This window comes from Heptranchias perlo, chromosome 27 (genome assembly GCF_035084215.1).
Source record: "Heptranchias perlo isolate sHepPer1 chromosome 27, sHepPer1.hap1, whole genome shotgun sequence".
NCBI lineage: Eukaryota > Metazoa > Chordata > Chondrichthyes > Hexanchiformes > Hexanchidae > Heptranchias > Heptranchias perlo.
In genome coordinates, this window is record NC_090351.1 from 11780361 (window position 1) to 11800746 (window position 20386).

A 20386-nucleotide genomic window follows, 5' to 3' on the forward strand; every position below is an offset into this window, starting at 1 on the left:
TATTTAGTTTTAGCAGTTTACATTATTGCCTAAAATCTAAACTCTGCAATGCAATCAATTCATGCTTGTATGTGCATTCTGAGTCTCTGCAAATATAAGAGACCCATATTCGAGTGAGTATTATAGTCATGCCAACTTGGACACATGTCCCTATAGCAAAGCAGCAGACTCGGCTGAATTTTCCCACTTTTTCACCTGTTGTGTCCCCTCCGGGTACCATGTGCTGAAACCACCATCTCAACTACAAATTGTTGCCACTGCTTTGGATTTAAATTTGGTTGGGAGAAGGGGGGAGGAAAAGGAATTGTTTGTGTGTGAGCACATGCAAAATTAATCCTGTAGTGGAACTGCCTTGCTGAGAACATCCCATGTAACTGCGTCAGTCTTGGGGATTTGAAACGCAGAAATAAATCCCACCACCAGGTCTTTGCAAAACCGTGCTAGTTTGCTGAAGATAAAAATAGCCTGATTTACGTATGTCAATTACAGTGTGCGGTGTGTTAACCAGATGCATGTTTTCACAGTTTAACCATGCTGTGGGAGAGGGGAATGGGATGAGAAAGGAGGGAAACACTAGGCAGGCAATTTTGCAAGAAAAATATTTCCCTGTTAAGAGATATTTTACTCATCTAGTCATTTTCATTACTTTTGCAATTAGGGTTTCATTTACTTGCTGTTCTGAATTAAGCAGTTACTGTAGTTGTTAATCCAACAGCCATCTGGACTAAAGCATAACTATGCATCATTTTGAAAATTTTCTACATTTTCAGACACCGTAACCATGGCTGTTTCATATAATTGGGCGCACTTGTTACCAACTGCTGCACTATTACCTTATGATTAGTGAGATGGATGTTTGAAAACTCTAGATCTTTAATACGGACCTCGCTGTTTTGGGGCTGTCCTTTCAATCTCACTGAAAATAACCAAAATGTTGCTACTTATTTGTGAATCTGTAAATTGTACTGTACCTTTGCTCCTGGAAGTACAGCCAGATGTTAACATAAATGAATGCCTCATGGTCCATTTTGCTGCCTTCTGCCAACGGTGCTAAAATACCAATCGCGACAGCCTGCAGCTGCAGATTTTGATGTTGGTACTACAATTTCAATATAAATATTCCTCTTTTTTTTTTCTCCCTTACCTCCCCACAGGTATCTGATGGGCAGCATGACTAAGCAATTTGAATCAGTTTTGTGTGTGTGCCCCAAATTTAAGTGGCCATAAATTAGTGTAAACAGTTGGAGCCCAAGGAAAGCACTCAACCCATGCCATATATTCTTTTAAGTATGAAAATTTTAGTTTCAACTCATTTAACCATCATTCAGGCACAGCATGCTTAGGAACCTTCAATTGGGAGCATTTTGCAATTTTTAACGTGACTTATGCTATAAAAATCCATTCAAAGAAACAGAAAATACAGAGCAGGTCTTGGTGAGGATAATTTTTTTTTAAATGCTAAAAAAATTGCAATTAAATACCAGAAGAATTACTTTCTTTCCTGAAAATCTGGTCCAACATTAAGAAACCCTACAAAACAAGTGCATTTGGAGGATGGTCTCGTTTGAGAGTTGGGGGCGTGGCCAGTTTTGTTGGCGGAGATGCATTCAGACGGACTGTTTGATGGACGAAATAAAAGATAGAGGAGACTTGGGCGTATTATAGTTACGCGTGTAATCCACTTACATGCAAAATTCCACGATCTTTTATTCCATGTAATTAGTTTGCACCCAGGTTACATGTATCTGGGTGCAAGTGCAGAGGAAACTCCAGGCCTTAATGTTTTAATGAGTGTCCTGGACTCTACTCGTATTGAACTACTTTGAATCTTCAGCCTGTAGTTGTACACTGTCAAAATCTGATGCCAGGCTCTGCTGAGGACTTTCAACCGTCAATACAAGTCAAATGGTGGACCCAAACAGGCTGATTATCCCTCTAGTTTTGAGAGACATTAGGTTGGGTCCCTAGCTTTGTCCACTGAGGCTCTTTTGAAGGGTCAGTATGTTGGCATTTGGGTTCCAAAAAATGCATTCTACAAGTTCTCTTCCTGAGAGGTGGGCACCAAGAGTACAGTGGCCCAAACAAAACTAAAATATATTAAATCACAATTATTTTGCCCATCTGTCAGAAAACCCATATCCAACAGTGCCCACTGATCCTGGAAAGCTGTACATACCCGTGGACACCACGTGCTTTCTCTTTTGAGGTCAGCCAGGCTTGAATAAGGCCACAGAAGAGGAGCAAGCAGTTGGAGTGACCCTTCTGGTGGATCCTACCTGTCCTGGACCTCCAGATTGCAGTTTTAACCAGGCCAAGGAGCAGACCTGCTAAGAGATCCTCTGATCTGCTGGATCACTGGGTGACCAAAGACAAACAGGGTAGGACTGAAATGCAGCCATAACAGAGGAGCAGCCCTTTAACGTAATGAAATGGGCTGCAACCTCTTGTACTGCAAATAAATATGAAAGGCATCTTTATCCAGGCTGCAGAATAGCCAAGCAGTCTAGGTATTTTTAAAGTGGCTTAAAAGAAGATTCAGAGCCACTGAGGCATGTAACACCCTCCAAACGAGGTCCTGATTGGCACCAGGGAAGATGCATGCATATAGGGTCCTCCAGGAAAAGCTATTGTGCCTGGAGCTGAGATTATAAAATATATAGGTGACATGCATGCTACATGCCCAGGTAACTAGCTTAACTGAGATTGGTGCTCCAAGGGTTTGAATGAAACTGATGGATTAAGGAATGTTAGGTGAATTTTATTGTGCATAAAAGTAGAATTATATAAAGTAGTACAAAAATGTACACTAATTACCTAAGATGAAAAGAGCAAGAATTTGGTATGGTCGTGGTGATTAACTATTCACTGAAACTATCCAGTCGATGTGAAACTGTTACCAACGAGGACAATCAAGTATTAGGGTGCATCTAATTGAGTGTGGCTTTACCAATGAGTTATACAAAGTACAACCACTTGCAATTTTGGAAGCCCTACCTTTAAATTGCCATTGATATGTTCTTCAAGAGCTCAAAGGAGAGTGCTATCTTTGAAGGCTTTAGAGGCCTCCAATTTCTCCATCCCTCCTCCCCCATTATGACCATCTGCATGTCAAGAGGTTGGTGATATGTGGGCATTGTCTTTTTTTCAATGTAAGAACTAGTGACCTTTATTGCATAACCATAGTGGTGAGTGAGTGACTGAAGTACACTATCAGGCTGTGATCTTTTTCACTTCTCGTTCAGGCAACCCCAGAGGAGTTCTTTTGGGAGGATGGAGTAAAGAGAGAGGAGAGAAATACATAAGATTCACTTGAAAGAGACTACAAAACTATTCTTACTTAGAATTAAGGGGGTGATCCTCCTCCTCCTCTGGGAGGTACTGATGTACAACCTCCTTCTTCTCCCAAACTTGGATAACTGCAATTTAATAGGGAAGAGTGCTATATTGAATGGGAGTGTCTGTGTACTGTGCATTGGTACTCTGAACATTGTTACTGTGTGACAGGCCATGGGGTTTGCTTCCTTGATTTTATATACAAGTGAATCGAGTCTTCATCATAGCATCTAGGAAGTGCCTTGAGCATCCCCCTCAAAACGAGGGAAAATTGGAGGTTAAGTCATCCTGACCTGCTTTTGTGTATCTAACAAATGGTCTATCAGCATTAACAAAGGACTTGACAGTAGGTTAGCTAGCTGTCCTCTTGTTACGCAGCATGGTGCGATCTGAGGAAGAGGCAGGAAATGGAACAAAAGTATCAGGTAATAGATCAGGAGTTTAGGGAATTGTTTCTGTTCAGCTGCGTAAATTCTTTAAAAAGCATGAGCTGTTTTCCCCACCTCCATCTGCTGGTTTTCTTACAGCAGTGCACAAAGCCCATGAGAGTCAAGGTTTCAAGGTGAATTTCCTGTGAGACAGCTTGAGTGTGGAGTAGAAATGGAGCATCCTGGGGTTCAACTTCTACTTCTACATTGACAATTGTGCAAAGTACTGCAGAGAATAATATCATTCTTGAGTTCGACTGTTGACGTGATTCTTAATGCCTTCATGCTGCAAAAAAAATCTAAGGAGTCTCACAACATCAGGTTATAGTCCAACAGCTTTATTTGAAATCACAAGCTTTCGGAGCTTTGCTCCTTCATCAGGAGCAAAGCTCCGAAAGCTTGTGATTTCAAATAAAGCTGTTGGACTATAACCTGGTGTTGTAAGACTCCTTACATTTGTCTACCTCTGTCCATCACCGGCATCTCCACATCATGGCAAAAAAAATCAACAGTTTTAAAAGTCATATTTTGGCAGGAGTGTGGAATTAAAGTTTATACATGGTCTCAACAATCTAATTAAGAAAAACTGACGTAATAGGTAGCAAGTTGGAGCTGAGTATTGAATACATGTCTGGGTTTCTAGGCTTGGCTATTTTATGGGGGGGGAGAGTGGTGATGAGAGAGAAAAAAATGCTGAGTAGATGCAGGGAGTATCAGAGAAAGTATAGGCTGCACTCACACCATTTACTGCATGGTTTCATAACAGCAACATTTGCAAGTCGCTCAAAGCATCCAGTGTCTAGAGTCACCTGAGGAGCAGAGACCTAGCTAGGACAAGGGAGAACAATTTTTTAACCAGAAGGGATATCATGGTCATTTTTTTTTTTTGAAAATCATTAAAACTGGATTTTTAAAATATATTAAACAGTTAAGTCATTTGTATTCATTCAACTTTTTCTTGGACTCCTCAATTAGATTAGTGTATTGTCAGTGCTCCTTAGGTATTCATTTGCTATTTAGGGCTGTGCCAAGTACTTTATTGGAAACTGAATATTCAATCAATTGTTGGCACAATTTGCATCAAATACATTAAATTGTAGAAATGATCTGGCTTCCTGATTGCTTGTGGATTCTTGCAAGGTAACATGTTGCTGCTTTGAAACGACTGAGGGCATTGGGATACTGTTTTCTTAGGTTGAGTCAAACATTGATCAGCTGACAACTAAAAACCTGAAATAGACTTGAAGTGATATCTTGATCTTTATAAAGAGGATCTGAACAAACCCAATACGTGTGTGCAGTGCTATACCATCTCAATGCCATCGTCTAGTTGATAGATCAATCCTTTATAGTTAAGATTGAGAAATTTGAAAAGCTTTTTCTTGACATTCAAATGGATTATTTTTGAGAAATCAAAGGTGAAGGGCCAAGGCAGATAGAGTACGATGCAACCAGGGTTAAAAAGAATGAAATTGAAGACTAGGTGAATCAGGATGTAGTAATGCTTGGGCTTTAAAAGTCCAAAGGTTATAGGAAGAAAGAAAGAAGTGAGGTGAGGTAAAGAACTCCACAGTTTTGAGGACCTGGGAAAGAATGAGTTAAAGTACGGAACTGTGTGGCTTTTAGTTTGGATTTCAAAACAGTGCATATGTAGGGAGGTGGAAAAGTGTATAGGATGATGTATTTGGAGCTTACTAGGAAAAAGAGAGGAAGGTTGAGAAGTATTGATAAAGATGATATTAGTATAAGATTAGAGGGGGCAGAGCAAGTAAAATTAGAGGCTAGAGCTCAGAGATGTCAAATTGATTTTTTAACAAATAAATCCTTCTGCACTGAAATCCCAGATCTCTGCCAATAAATTTTATTTATTCTCCTCACCTGCTCTTAAGGTGCTGAAGAGACAAAGAAGGAAATTTGTGGAACACTAGCTATTGTCATGAAAGAATGCTGATAAGGTTCTGCAAGACTGCAAACCAACAAATGAGTACACATATTTAAAAAGGACACATCTGTCTCTGGCAACTACAGGCTGGTATAGAGAGAAGATATTTATAAGTTCCTCATTGAAGCATATAATATATTTAATATTAAAAAATAAGGTGAACCAAAAATATTACCTCAGGGTAAGTTTGGACAGTAGGACCAGAAGATTTAAATTAATGAAAACTAAATTTTTAAATTAATATTAAAACTGTCTTTACTAAAAGGATAATAAATGTTTGAAATGATCTATTGGTTAAGATAATAGAATTGAAGACTCAAAATGTGTTTGGCTGTTGGCTGTGGGAGACTTGGGAGCAGTAGAAGGGCTGAATGGCCATTTCTTGCCCTTGTGTTCTTAAGACAGTGTCTAGTGCTGGGTATGGATCCTGGCAATCAGTGAACCCTGCTGGGATATCGTTCCAATTAGGAGCAGAATCTCCGGCTGATAATTATTTCTTCTTCTTTCTTCACTCCTCCTCTTCACTTCCCCTCCCAAGACCTGAATTCTGAGGTCAGTTCTATTGTCCCCAACTGTTGCCCTGGCTGAGATGAGCCAACTGCACAGACAGGGGACTGAACTGGGAACTTTTCAGGTCTGTATGGCTTTGTACAAAGGATGCTTTTCTGCACTGAACCACTGGAAGAATCCATCCATGCTGCTCTTTAAACTGGCTGGCAGAAGGCATACCAAAGTGTTGCTGGTTTACATGCCTGCTGATTCCACCCTCCCTCTGCCCCCCACCCAATTTACCCAATTGAAATCAGGAACATAGCATGTGGAAAATTGCTGGGGCAATCCATGCACTCCTACCCTGGCACAGCAAGGAATGCAGTGCTTTAGCACACTAGCCCAGTTGCCTTACTGAATTGAATTTGAAGCAATTGCTTTTTACTGCTATGCTGCTCCCAATGTTGCCTGTGATGAAACCATTGCACAGGATGTCAGGAAATCTAAATAACATTCATTTGCTGCTCTGTATGCTGGGGTTCTGTGGCTATAGTAGGAGATTTGAATGGAGAGAGGAGGCAATTTTGGTTGCAGGCAGGCATCTTTAAAAATGGTGAATTTTAGTAAAGTAGATTCAAAGGAAAGTTGAAACTAATTTTGTAGCTGGCTTGAGGAGCTGAATGGCCTACTCCTGTTCCTATGTTCCTAGCACTAAACTGTATTGCTTTAACCTAGCACCTAGTTTGTAAATAACTGGCCATATGATTGGATATGTAAATCTATATTATGTCATCAAAGAGATCTAAAATTCCAACTGTGGTTATTTCAATATTTTATTTGCACTCAATGTGGAAAATGCTGGCAAGACCGTATTTTTTGCTTATTCCTGTTTGCCTTGAGAAGATGGTGGTGGGCCTTCACCTTGAACAATTGGCTTGTGATGGTGCGCCCACAATGAGGGTGGATGCCTTGCCACTCTTTGCGTGTTACAGATTACCGTGTTCTTGCTAGGACTTCAGTACAGCAAAATGGTGAATGTGAAATTTTCATTATATGTTGATTAGACGTGTGAAAATACTCAGCATTGCATTTATAGATTTTGTCCTTCCAAACTTGGGTTCTATTTGGAAGGTGTATTTAAGCTGTATAACAGTAGGATGAATTATTGATGGTTACAGATCTGTGGCTGTCGCTGGTAATAATAGTGGTGGGAGCAATTTGAGGTAAAGAATTCAAAGCATGACACGAGACATGTTAGATCACAATTTACAGTATTGGCTTTAAGTTTGATTTATTTATTATTTTCTCCTGTACTGTGTTGGTACTAATACTCTGCCCAGTGATTACACTGGGTTGTAGGAGGGCAAAATTGGGCAGTGTAGCACCCGTTTTGTGGGCACTATGTGGACTCCTAAGCCCCAGAAATAATGTCCGAGATGCACATGAAGTGCGCAGGACGTCATCTTGGTAAAGGTGGTTGCACCTAACTAACACTGCATGTAAAATAGGGAGATTATGACGTAAATCAGTGAGCAATGTTGATTTAAAGCAGCTGGCGGCATTTTAGAACTCCATGCTCCAGCCAAAGCACTGTCTTAACCTTGCACAGCTGAACAGGACTTAAACCCACCAGCACTATTTAAAGGAATCAGGCAGGAGTTACAGGTTAGTTGCTGGATTGGTTATTCTGGCAGCTGATTCAATTGTATGTGTTTTTGGTAGTTTCCTATACTTGGAGAAAGTTGCAATATTCTATAGAGTGGTCCGGCTGGTCTTGCAGTACTATTAGTGTGGCATTTAAAATAGTGTGCTGACTAAAGCTGCTTCCAGACATAGGTGGCCTGCTAGGGCTTCCTCTGGGAATTGTTCATGACTAGGAGCATGCAGAGAGGCCATGCCAAGCAGGACAAGCTGTCGGAAGAGATGGAGGAGGAAGAGGCAGAGAGGCAACAAGTTGACAGGCCCTATCTGCCAGGGCTCTGCAAGATCAGCTAATTAATGAGCGATACCAGTAACCTCAACGACATCTCCCCATTCACCGACAGTCCCACAGTCTTTACCTTTCCTCTTGCACATGACCATCAAATCATCCTCCTCATGATTACACATTGCTTCCTCCCTCAGCTCATCGCAAAAATGAAAACCAACACCAAATACAAATTGATAACCACATTTATAGATTTACACATGAAATGATTCAAACAAATAGATACTGTTGACCCTTGTGCATTCCCTTAGTGCCTGTCGTTCGTGTGCCTTTACCTTTCCTTGTGCTCCTACAAGATGCATCTCCAGTTGGCTGGAGCATAGGTGGTGGAAGGCTGCTGATCTTTAGTTGAGCATGCAGATGGCCTTGGAGGACAACCTTGAGCAGCTCTGGTCTGGGAGGGCCCGGCTTCAGACTGCACTATCTCGGCCTGGGCTGCAGCAGTCTGGCCTGGCTGGCTGGCTGGCTGACAGGCAACAGCAAGGGCACTGGCGGAGTGGCAGGGGTGGGAGCAGGAATGCTGTCATCCTGAGAGGATAGCAGGTTCGTCTTCCATGGCACCACTGCTACTCTCCCGGGGCAGTGCCTCAGCACCCCTGGTGATCTGCTAGAGAACAGATTGCTGGAGTGCTGTGATGCCCTGGAAGCCCTGTTCCACAGTGGAACCCAGCGCCATGATAGCAGCAGTCTGAGCTTCTAAAGCAGCAGTCAGACCTTGGTTGTCACTGTTTGTGCTGCAATGGAAGCTGTGACATCGGTCATCAGACGCTGCATCATGGTGAGTTCCACAGGTGTGCTGATGGAGGTGACTACCCATTCCATGTGGGAAAGGATGGGATCCAAGCTCTGTGCGAAGTCCTGTGCCAAGTTGGATCTGGACTCCTCCATGCCCCTTGACATTGTGCACAGGCTTTCTGGCGGGCTTTCCAGTGCACCAAGCATTTGGCTATGTATGCCCATCAGCCGCCTTCTGTAGCCTGGCGCATCGAAGTCATCATCTGACTCCTCTGCAGCATAACTAGAGTGCTACCTTGCCCTCCGTCGCGCTGGCACCTGCAGTATCTATTCCCCTGCCCCAGCTCCTCCGCACTTATGCCTGGTGTCTCACCACGTGCAGATCCCTCCTCTATCCTAGCCTCTAAAGTATGCGCAGTGTCAGTATCTCAGTTGGTGGCTGAGGTAGAAGTGGGAAGCGAGGAGGAGGATTAGGTATGCAGAGACCCTCATCATCAATACCTCCAGCACTATCAGTGGCTATGGCCTCAGCGACAGCCCGTCCAATGATGGACAGCACTGTCTCCTCCATGGGGGTGAGGACATGTAGGCGTGCCTGTCCTCGCACACTTCTTTCTTGCTGACTACTGTTTTGTGCCACCTTCTGCAAGAAAGAGGGAAGTGTGTCAGTGAGTGTCCTGCAAGATGTTTGGGTGATGTGACTGTCATGGTTGAATAAGCTTGCCAGTATGTGTGACCTGTGAGTTGTGGGTTTGCGGCTTGCAAGAGTGGTAATGTGTGAGGGTGAGATGCAGCATCTGATTCGCAGGGTTGCGTACTGATTGAAAGAGTTTGTTGGTGGGTGGGTGACGGGGGGGTGTAATGCTTGGAGCAGTGGATGAGGCTAGTGGTGCAGTTGGTAGGATATGCCACGTGACAGTTGAAGTCGCCCACCTTGACCGCTCGTGTCAAATCATTGAACTTCTTCCGGCACTGCATCCATATGTTTGGTGTGATGCTCCTGGCATTTACCTCGTCCACCACAGTCTCCCACTGCCTCTTCAGCATATGTCTGGAGGGTCTCCACCAAGGCCTCTAGTGCACTGTCTGAGAACCTTGCTGCACGCTCTCTCCCAGGCACAGCCATTCTTCAAATTCCCAGCACTTCCCAAAGGACTACCTGCAGCCATTGTGCACCTCCCCTTTAAGAGGTGCAGGCTGCCTTAAAGTAGATTTAGACACACCCGATATTGGGCCCCCCTGCTGGTGCGTGCAGCCAATCAACAGCGCAGGTAGCGCTGGGCTGCACGCAGCAATCATTGAAATCATAAGGCAGCACGAATGTTACATGCTGCCTGCATCGCCATGACTGGGCGCGGGGTTAATCACGCACCGTGATCACTGCGCCCATTTTCTGGGGTTATCCAATATAACCCCATATATCTCTTCCGTACAGTAGATCTGTTCTCATAGGAACATAGGAATGTTCGGGTCAGCAAAGACCTTTTCAGTTCATCCGTCTGGGCCCTAGAGTTCATTGAACTATATTTGGCTTTGACTCTGCTTTATTGGCTTCAGTAAAACACAATTGTGTTACTAAGGGATTTTATAAAATTAATCTTCTCGAAGATCTGTAAATTGAAACCGTGTCAAGAGTTTGATTCGATTAGAGGTTGCTTGGTAGAATATTTGTTGTTTTGTGGAAATAACACCCATACTGTGGGAATTTATAATCTGGTGACAATCAGCAATATAAATATTGATGCCCTGATGACTCAGTTAATAAATGCACCGCCCAGTCAGATATTGAGCCATAAAACCTTTGATGGACCAGGTTGTTGTTCTATGCTAAACTACCTCATTTCATATGTGAGTCGGAAGGATAGATTTGAGCAAAGCTGTGATGCCTCTGCAGTGAAATGACTTGCTGACACCCATTTAAACTCCCATTTGAAGAATGTCTATTTGGGGAAGGTCCTGAAGAGTGGCTGGCACTTGTGGGACTAGATTCAGTGCCTTCAGGTGATGAGAAAAAATGAAGGGAGCGGGGAGAGAAATTAGACATCCCAGCAGACATCTCATGACATTGCATTGCATGATAGTAGTCTGTCAAAATGGGTAAATCCATGGTAATTGCACTCAATGGTTATCATGATTACTGAAAATGGGATAAGATGACAAGAATTCAGGAAAGGGTGGTGGTATTCAATTATATCCTAATTAAAGTATCCGTGTGATGGATAACGCTTTAAGGAATGGGTTTCAGTTTATCTATTCCCAATGACCCTTTATCCAAAAGAATATGGATATTGGAGTGGCCATGCAAATTATTTCCTGAATAGAGTGTAAACTTATTCTGAATTTTGTTTTAATTTGTTCCAGGCATCACAACTGTCATCCCTATATTTTAGTTAATCTTATGTAGGCATTTGAACCACTTGGTTACATCCATTTATTGTGCCATTAGGGCTGGAAGGAATAATTCACCTGGTGTGAAGCATTGAACAAGAAGTATTTATTGCATATTCATGCAAGAATATAGATTTATTTACCACAGTAACTGTCAAGAGCTGGATTGCATAGTTCAGTTTTAGTCCCGGTATGTTTAATGTTGTATTAACCAGATTTGAAGATTTTCTTTTGTCGACTTGTGTAGGCCAGTAGGCTTGGAAAAGGATTCAATTTCAATGCTCTTATTCCACCGGTATTCCTTTCAAAAATCAAAAGTGCCTTTCTTTAATGACCTTTTTGTTTTTTGTAGATTAAATGCTACAGTGATAATATCTGAGAAATGTTGCCAAGAGTACCTACTGAGCCCCAACAGTGTGAAAAGAATTAACAAATGCCACTGAAAGTATAGAATTGTTGAAGCAACCTGTCTTAATGGCTGAATCCATGTTCCGCATCTTCGTACTGTTTTAGTGACTTTTGACCAACTGTTCTCCAGATGATGTAATAAGAATAAGACAAGGCCATTCAGCCCACTGAGCTCGACCCTTTCTAGTATTTCAGGTTCTCCAGCCTAGCAGTCACCTGCATCTTTAGCTCCCCTAATGTCTTTGATCCCACTCTTTTGCCTGGTAGATCATTCCAAATATTTATAACCGTTTTGAGTAAAGAAAACCTTTTCTAAGGTCTGTTTTGTATTTTGCTCTTCAGTGATTTTAAATTTCTGTGCCTTAGTTTTCCTGACCTGATCTGACTGATTTTTGAAGTAATATTTATGGTTTACATTAACTATACAATTTAATACATGATACTCTTCAATCTACACACTACACTATTTTTAAAGTAACTGGAAAAAGTGTGTTCCAGTCAGTCACTGTCCAATTTATTCCTGCGATGTTGCTCAATAAATGCTACACTAGCCTTGGAGCTCATAACAATTAAATGAAGGCACATGTTCATTTACTGTTTATTACAGAAACCATAATTAACATCATATTGTAGATCTAACCCTGTTTTTAGTGTGTGTATATATATCACCAGCTTTACATAGTCTGTGTGTAATACAAGGTTTCAATAAAATGATTAATGTTTTTACCCAGGTACCTCCCTTATTAACGAGTTCTGTTGTAGCAGGTTTAGCCTGTAACTGCTAAGTTGCTATGGTTTGTCCCACCCACATACTCCCTCTTTGTCATAATAAATCTGAACCAGTGGTGGCAACTGGGGAAATCCAAGATTTTGGGAGTAAAAAGCAGAAAATGCTAGATACACAGCAACCTCATGGATATTTGGGGGAAAAAAAAGAGATGGTAGATTAATGTTTCAGATGGCAACCTTTCATCAGGAGTGACATAGGAAGGCAGACAAAGTCACAGAATGTAGACCTTTACACTGGTCGGTCAAGAGAGCTTTTGCCAATCTAGCACAGAAATTTCCTTGCTCCACATCATGGAAACAAATAGTCTTACCCAAAAATACCCTTGGTACTGATGATAGTTAGGAGTTGGGGCTGAGACATCTGAGGAGGTGGAATATAGTCTCCACCCTCAGTTTTTTTTATTGTAACTGAGGAAATGGCTCCAAGTATTGTATCTCTGTTCTTCAGAAGATGAAATCGGTTTGCAAGCATCTATAATTGAACGTGGCCTGGGAGGAAGCTTGATTGACCATATGGTCTCTTCCTCTTTCAATAATTGTACCTAGGATTATGTCACAAGAATTAAATAATTTAAGCATGGAATGGAAGAAAGCTACTTGACACATCAGACTGCCTCCTCCAACAGGCCATGTACAATTAGTACCATCGAAAAATAACTATTTTAACTTCCTGAAGACTATCAATAACCACAGCTTAAACTTAAAGAAAGTAAAGATTTCTGAACTATGTCTCTACTGTTCAAAAGTAATTACTAAAAAGAAACCTCTACCCTATCAAACAAACGTTGAACCCAATTGATTAAATAAAGATCATTATAACTGGGAGGGAGAATGGCTTAATCATTGTTCTGATCTGTTACCGTGATCAGCCTTGACTCTCCTAAAACAGATTCACGTGAAATAACACTGCTCCTCAACATATGTTGAAAGTTGTCATTCATGACCAGGTAGGCACATAGACTGTTTTAGCACATAAAAGTCAGTGTCACCCCCGGAAGCAGGTGCAGCATTAAGCTTCCAGATTCTTGGGCAAGGTATCAAATTTTATATCCTCGTGTTCTTATTAACCCATTCGTAACCTGAAATAAGAATGCCTTGCAGGGATTGCAAAAAGCAACCTGTAGCTTCCTGGTGCATTGATTTTAAATGCTTGTCCTCATTTACAAACTCCCCTATGATCTTCACTTTACCTCTGCACCATCTTCCAGCTCTGTGAACCAACTTGCACACTCTGATCTGATGTTTTTTTTACCCCCCTCATAATTCACTACGTTGGCAGAGCCTTCAGCCATCACACCCCTGAATGGTGGCATTCTCTTCCTAAACCACTGTGCCTTGCTACATTTCCCCATCTTCAAAAGTTTCTTCAAAATCTACCTCTTTGGCTACTCCTTTCAGTACTTCCTCCTAACTCTCCTCCCACCTCCTGCTCATGTTTCTCTTTGCCCTTTTTGCTCACCTTTGGGATGTTTCACTTTGTTAAAGACACAGGGTTCGATATTGCCAGGGCTGCGGGTTTGTGGCGGGGGGGCTATTGGGCACCTGGGTAACGCGCCCGGCGAAATCAGTCTGCCCCACGCGCGATTGCAGCCTAATTGGATCCATTTACTTGGTCTTCCGGGTACCCCACTGCTGATCTGCGCGTCGGGCGGACTGCGCATGCGCAGTAAGCTCTGTCAACTGGAGGAGCTCTATTTAAAGGGGCAGTCCTCCACTGACAGATGCTGCAACAAATAGGAAAAAATACAGCATGGAGCAGCCCAGGGGGAAGGCTACTCCCAGTTTAATGATGCCTCACTCCAGGTATCATTAGATAGGAGGAGGGGGAGGACAGAGATCTGCCCCCCCGGCGGGCGGGAGGAAGCGGCCTGGCTCGAGGTGGCAGAGGAGGTCACCTGCACCACCAACATATTGCCCACCTGCATACAGTGCAGGAGGTGCTGCAATGACCTAAGTAGGTCAGCCAAAGTGAGTATACTTACTCATTCCCCTACACTCCGTCTGCCACATCACCGCCCCCACCCCACATCTCCTTCTGCACTGCCAACACTACTCTGTCACATCACCCCTCACACCCACTCAAACCTCATCCTCATCTTACCTGCACTCATCCTGCCACTACCACTCAACCCAATCCTCATACAATCTCATGGCTCTATCTCATACTCACCCTCTCATGCATCTCTTTCACAGTCAGCCTCACTCAACCTGCCACTACCTGTGCTGCAGCCACAGGGCATGCATCACATAGGAAGCGTAAGGCAAACGTGTTGTGAGCATGAAGGGGATGCACAAGGGTGTTTGAGGGTTTGTCATGGTTTTTACTTATATTTCATTTCTGAGCAACTCACATCACATATATTATATTGGCACCATTACTGCCACATCTTTGCGACTCTTGTCTGGTTTGTGCAATAATGCCCTTTCCTGAGGATCACAATGAAGACCCACACCTGATGCCACCCATTGTGTCATTGCAAAGTGGGTGTAGGTGTATTTGCAGGGCTCTTTTCTGCAGACGACTGAGAGATGTCGGCGATGTCCCCGGTGGCACCCTGGAAGGATGCGGAGGAGAAGTTGTTGAGGGCAGTGGTGACTTTGACAGTGACAGGTAAGAAGATGGTGCTCGGGCCAGCCGGGAGCAGCTCGGCATGAAGGAGGCTGCAGATGTCCACGACTACATGTCGAGTGACTCTGAGCCTCCGTGTGCACTGCTGCTCAGAGAGGTCCAGGAAGCTGAGCCTCGGTCTGTGGACCCTGTGGTGAGGGTAGTGCCCCCTGCGACGCATCTCTCTCTGTGGTTGCCCTCCCTCCTGCTGTGCAGGTGGATGTGTCACAGCACTGTGTCATGGAGCTCCATGTGTCAGAGGTGGACGGCTTGGCCGGCGAGGCTGGTGATGCTGTTCGCCCTCCGAGGAGGTCATGGCTGCAGCTACGGCGGCCCCCATCCGGAAGATGTACATCTGAGGGGGTCCGCAAGGTAGGTACATGTGTCTGGACCCCGGGGTAAGTGTGCAAGTTGGTGCATTTGATTGTCAGGAGGAGGGTGGTGGAGGCCAAACTTTGTCCCAAGTGACAGAGTGGCCTCCTGCAATGAGTGAGGGTCCCCCCCCCAACCCCACAACCCACAACCCACAACCTACAACCTGTCAAATGGACCTTTGCAGCTGCCACAGGCTGATAGCTGCAACACGTCCATTTCAACTGGGAGTGTTTCCCCCAGTATGGGAAATAGTCCCAGTTGTTTCTAAAATCCCACCCCTCCTGACCTATTCCCTTAATCAGGTCTGTTAATGACTTGAAATACCAAGGTAAATACTCTCAAGTGGCACCCCGCTGGCTTTAATTGCCTGCGGGAGTCCCACATGGGGGGCTGCGCGCGCACGTCTGTGAGGAACCCGGAAGTGGGCGGGTTGGAGCCGGGCTCCTGACCCGCTCCGGGATTCCCCGATTTTCGGAGCCCCCCCTGCTAGGAACGCACCCGATAGCGGGTGCTAAAATAGAGTCCACAGTGTACGTGTGTGCAGTTATAGTTGTATTTCTATACACATCAATGCACCTAATGATCTACATTGTTCTCATAGAGCTTAGACTACTCTGGAATATCTGTCAGTGGAAGCTCACAGTTTATCTCTCTTGGGATGCAACTAAATCATCACTGAACAGCTGTGTGGAGACAATTGATAAGAGCAATTGTAAAGAACATTTCAAAACTTGTGGAAGACAATTCATACACTAGATTGGCCACCTGATTAATATGCTACTGATTAGGATTATAGTAACTATGTGACATTTAGTATTCTATTACCCAGAATTTCACCTTGTCTGCAATCATTCTTTTTTATGCCTTTTGGATTGAAACAACCATCAATGACCCCACTGTCTTCACACCAACCTGGCCAGGTGGGATGAAGGTAGTCATTAAACTGTGTTTAAGCATCAGACCTCTTTTCCCCTTTCCCTGCCAACAACTTATAGGACTCTAGATTACTCTAATCATCTGCTGCTTGCAGCTCCTACTTTTGTAAATAGACTACTGCATGTGCCTACAATTTATATCAGGGGCAGCACATTATTTGTCTTCATTACACATTTTACTCACTGTTGTAGGTCACAACTTACTAGTCCCAGTTCCGATGAAGGGTACACAGCTGAAAGACCATAACATGTCATTTCTCTTCTCAGATGCTTACTGAGCTGCTGTGTATTTCCCCCCAAAAATTGAAATTATATAATCATTCTGTACCATTGTTCCATAATTCTCATACTTTTTTCAGCAGTTCTAAGCAGTCAGAATAAATACAACCTCTTGTACAAAGTGTCTGCTTGGCTGACACTTCAGTGCAGTACTGAGGGAGTGCTGCATTATTGGAGGGACTATCTTTTGGATGAAATGATAGATCAAGGCCCATCTGGTGGATTTAAAAGATTGCTTGGTACTTATCAAAGAGCAGGGAAGTTCTCCCAATGACCTGACCAACATTTATCCCTCCACCAACACTGCCAAAACAGATTAACTGGTCATTCATCTCAGCAGTTTGAGAGATCTTGCTGTGTGCAAAATGGCCGCTGTGTTTGCCTAGAAAAACAAATTTGACAACACTTCAAAAGTAATTAATTGGCTCTAAAGCACCTTGTGATGTCCTGAAAGGTGCTACAAAATGCATTCTGTTCTGTCGTTTTCACAGACATTTAAAAGTGAAATGCAGCATCTGTATAATTATTGCCCCAGGATGTTTAGTATAAAGGGCAAGGTAAGTAGCACGATGATGTAAAGGTTTGGGACACAGATTTGGTTTGGTTCTTTCCCCCTCTTACCTGTCCCCATCCTATGCTAATAATTTCCCAATCATTGCAGTATTGTGTGGAGATAGCAAATGGAAGCCAAGCTACTTCTCCACAGGAAGGTAACATCAGAAGGGGAGACTCTCCAGGATGTCCCACACTGCTTCAGAGTTGTTTTTTTTTAAATTTGTTCATGGGATGTGGGCGTCGCTGGCAAGACCAGAATTTATTGCCCATCCCTAATTGCCCTTGAGAAAGTGGTGGTGAGCTGCCTTGAACTGCTGCAGTCCATGTGGTGAAGGTTCTCCCACAGTGCTGTTAGGAAGGGAGTTCCAGGACTTTGACCCAGCGACGATGAAGGAACGGCGATATATTTCCAAGTCGGGTTGGTGTGTGACTTGGAGGGGAACGTGCAGATGGTGGTGTTCCCATGTGTCTGCTGCTCTTGTCCTTCTAGGTGGTAGAGGTCGCGGGTTTGGGAGGTGCTGTCGAAGAAGCCTTGGCGAGTTGCTGCAGTGCATCCTGTGGATGGTACACACTGCAGCCACGATGTGCCGGTGGTAAAGGGAGTGAGGTGGTAAAGTTTAGGTGGTGGATGGGGTGCCAATCAAGCGGGCTGCTTTGTCCTGGATGGTGTTGAGCTTCTTGAGTGTTGTTGGAGCTGCACTCATCCAGGCAAGTGGAGAGTATTCCTTCACACTCCTGACTTGTGCCTTGTAGATGGTGGAAAGGCTTTGGGCAGTCAGGTGGTGAGTCACTTGCCACCGAATACCCAGCCTCTGACCTGCTCTTGTAGCCACAGTATTTATGTGGCTGGTCCAGTTAAGTTTCTGGTCAATGGTGACCCCCAGGATGTTGATGGTGGGGGATTTGGCGATGGTAATGCCGTTGAATGTCAAGGGGAAGTGTTTAGACTCTCTCTTGTTGGAAATGTTCATTGCCTGGCGCGAATGTTACTTGCCACTTGTCAGCCCAAGCCTGAATGTTGTCCAGGTCTTGCTGCATGCGGGCACGGACTGCTTCGTTATCTACGGGGTTGCAAATGGAACTGAACACATGACCTTTCAATCAGTGTTTGTGCGAGATCTGGTGAGCATGCTCAACCTGTGTTTTCAAGTAGATCCAAAATTCTCCTTAGATGCACCCCGAAAGACTCAAAGGCCCAAGCCACCTGGCCTCTCCCTCCAACCTCATGAATGTAGGCCGTTAGCAGATCCTTCCCAGCACTTAAGTCAGGATTCCCCCTGTGGATTTTTGGGACCAGTGTCTCTGCAACTCAGGTTTTTGTTTTTGCAGTCTCCATGCCATTCCAGTAAGAACTCCGTTTTTACAGAGAATTTTATTAAATACCGATAACGCTGGATTTTTTTTTGACATAGCTCAAAAATCTTGTGATCAGTTTGGGGGAGGTGGATCTGAAAGTCAAACTGCTGTAACAGTTGAGCCACTCTTCACCCTGTGGTAATCTATTTCATTTTCCACCCCTGCACTCCATGATGTGAATTTGAATATCTCTTCTAGCCACAGGCATTGAGATGATTCGTGTGCAATGTAGAGATGGGGTTTGATGGTTCTCTTGAGTGATTTGCATTGCTAGTTTTTTTAAAAACAGCATACCTGATATCCTTATTTTACATTTTCTGATCAATGATTCAGACTGTGCTAGATTAAAGGTTGGGAGTCTAGAGTCTCTCCAGAGGCAGTGTTGGAAGCCAATCTAGTTTTAAATAATAGAACTGATGTTCAGACCTCCGTTTTATTACTCTTTCCAGTGTGGGTGCATGGTTTATTTTGTGTAACTATTTACTATAAATTATTTTTCTGTACACAAGAGTTTCATAAACATCACTCTACATCTGATGTTTTTATTGGGGATGCTTAATTTTGCTTTTTCATTAATGGCCTTTTATTTCACCGAACTGCTTCAAGTAGATTGATTCTGTAACTTGCCTGAGCCCCTAGTGCTGTGAAATTTTTTTTTTTCTCCTCTGTCACCCTCCCCAGTTTTACATCTTCAAAGCAGATTCCACATCATGAGTGGTACCAGAGAAACAGCTGTATCTGAGTAATCTTGCACATGCTTATTTATTTGAAAGTTATGAATTATGACATTATTTCCAGATGGACAGTGTCCATAAAGGCCAGAGAGTGGAAAACAGCAGGCTAAATGTTCAGCCTGGCACTACTGCCTCTGGAGGAGCCTGAAAAGACAACTTGAGGTGGTTATCCATTTTTCTTTCTGGAGGAAGCAGTGATTTAATAAGGCCATAAGTTCCATTTTAAGCTGGGTAGAGAACAGTAACCAGCCGAGTATCTGTAACCTGAGAGTTTTCATACTTCCACTGGTTCTGATGAAGGTTTGCACTTTCTTTGCAGGTTGGTAATTACAAGCGCTCAGTGAAGCGTATTGATGATGGACACAGGTTGTGCAATGATCTTATGAACTGTGTCAATGAGCGGGCTAAGATAGAGAAATCTTACTCTCAGCAGCTGACTGACTGGTCTAAAAGGTGGAAACAACTCATTGAGAAAGGTATGTCAACTAGTATTGTGCTCAGCATGTACATATGGTTAAATTGTAATCTCATATTTAAAAAAAAATAGAAGTATTATTTTCACTTGAACTAATATTTGGGAAAAAAAGTGCAGGTCAGTGTTTTAAAGCAGCAAAATCCTTTTGTTGCTGCTGTCGTCGAACCATTCTAATTATTACAACCGTCCAATGTTATTTGAGAAGAAAGTGGGTGAAATATGCTCCCAGCAAAGTGTGCAGCATAACCAGTCAGTGGTGCGTTTTCTCGGTTGAGTAGCTCCAACAAGGCTCCAGTCTGCATTTCTGACCATATTAAACTGAATGAAACTGGAATGGCCGTGAAGAGGAGGAAGTCCAAAAAGGCAGGTCCACTGGGGCTGCCATGTGATTTTTATTTATTTTTTTTTTTTGCAGACATTGGATGGCTCTTTGAACAAGGATGGCCCTTTATCACTATAGATTTTTTTTTATTTCTGATTTAATTACAGTCTAGTTTTCTACAGACTGGGACATTTTCCTTAGTTACTTGCATGGGTAAGAGGTACTGAAATGAAGAATGGGATTTTCAC

At 43.3% G+C, this 20386-nt stretch overlaps 1 protein-coding gene across 6 annotated transcripts in view; it reads left to right on the plus strand.

Annotated features, from left to right (window-relative positions):
* Positions 1-20386, plus strand: part of pacsin1b (protein kinase C and casein kinase substrate in neurons 1b) — a 261076-nt gene that overhangs the window by 187034 nt on the left and 53656 nt on the right. For all 6 annotated transcript variants that reach the window (XM_068007332.1, XM_068007334.1, XM_068007333.1 and 3 more), the window contains one exon: positions 19661-19817. In XM_068007332.1, the coding sequence (XP_067863433.1) occupies positions 19661-19817 (157 nt within the window). The remainder of the gene's footprint in view (positions 1-19660; positions 19818-20386) is intronic.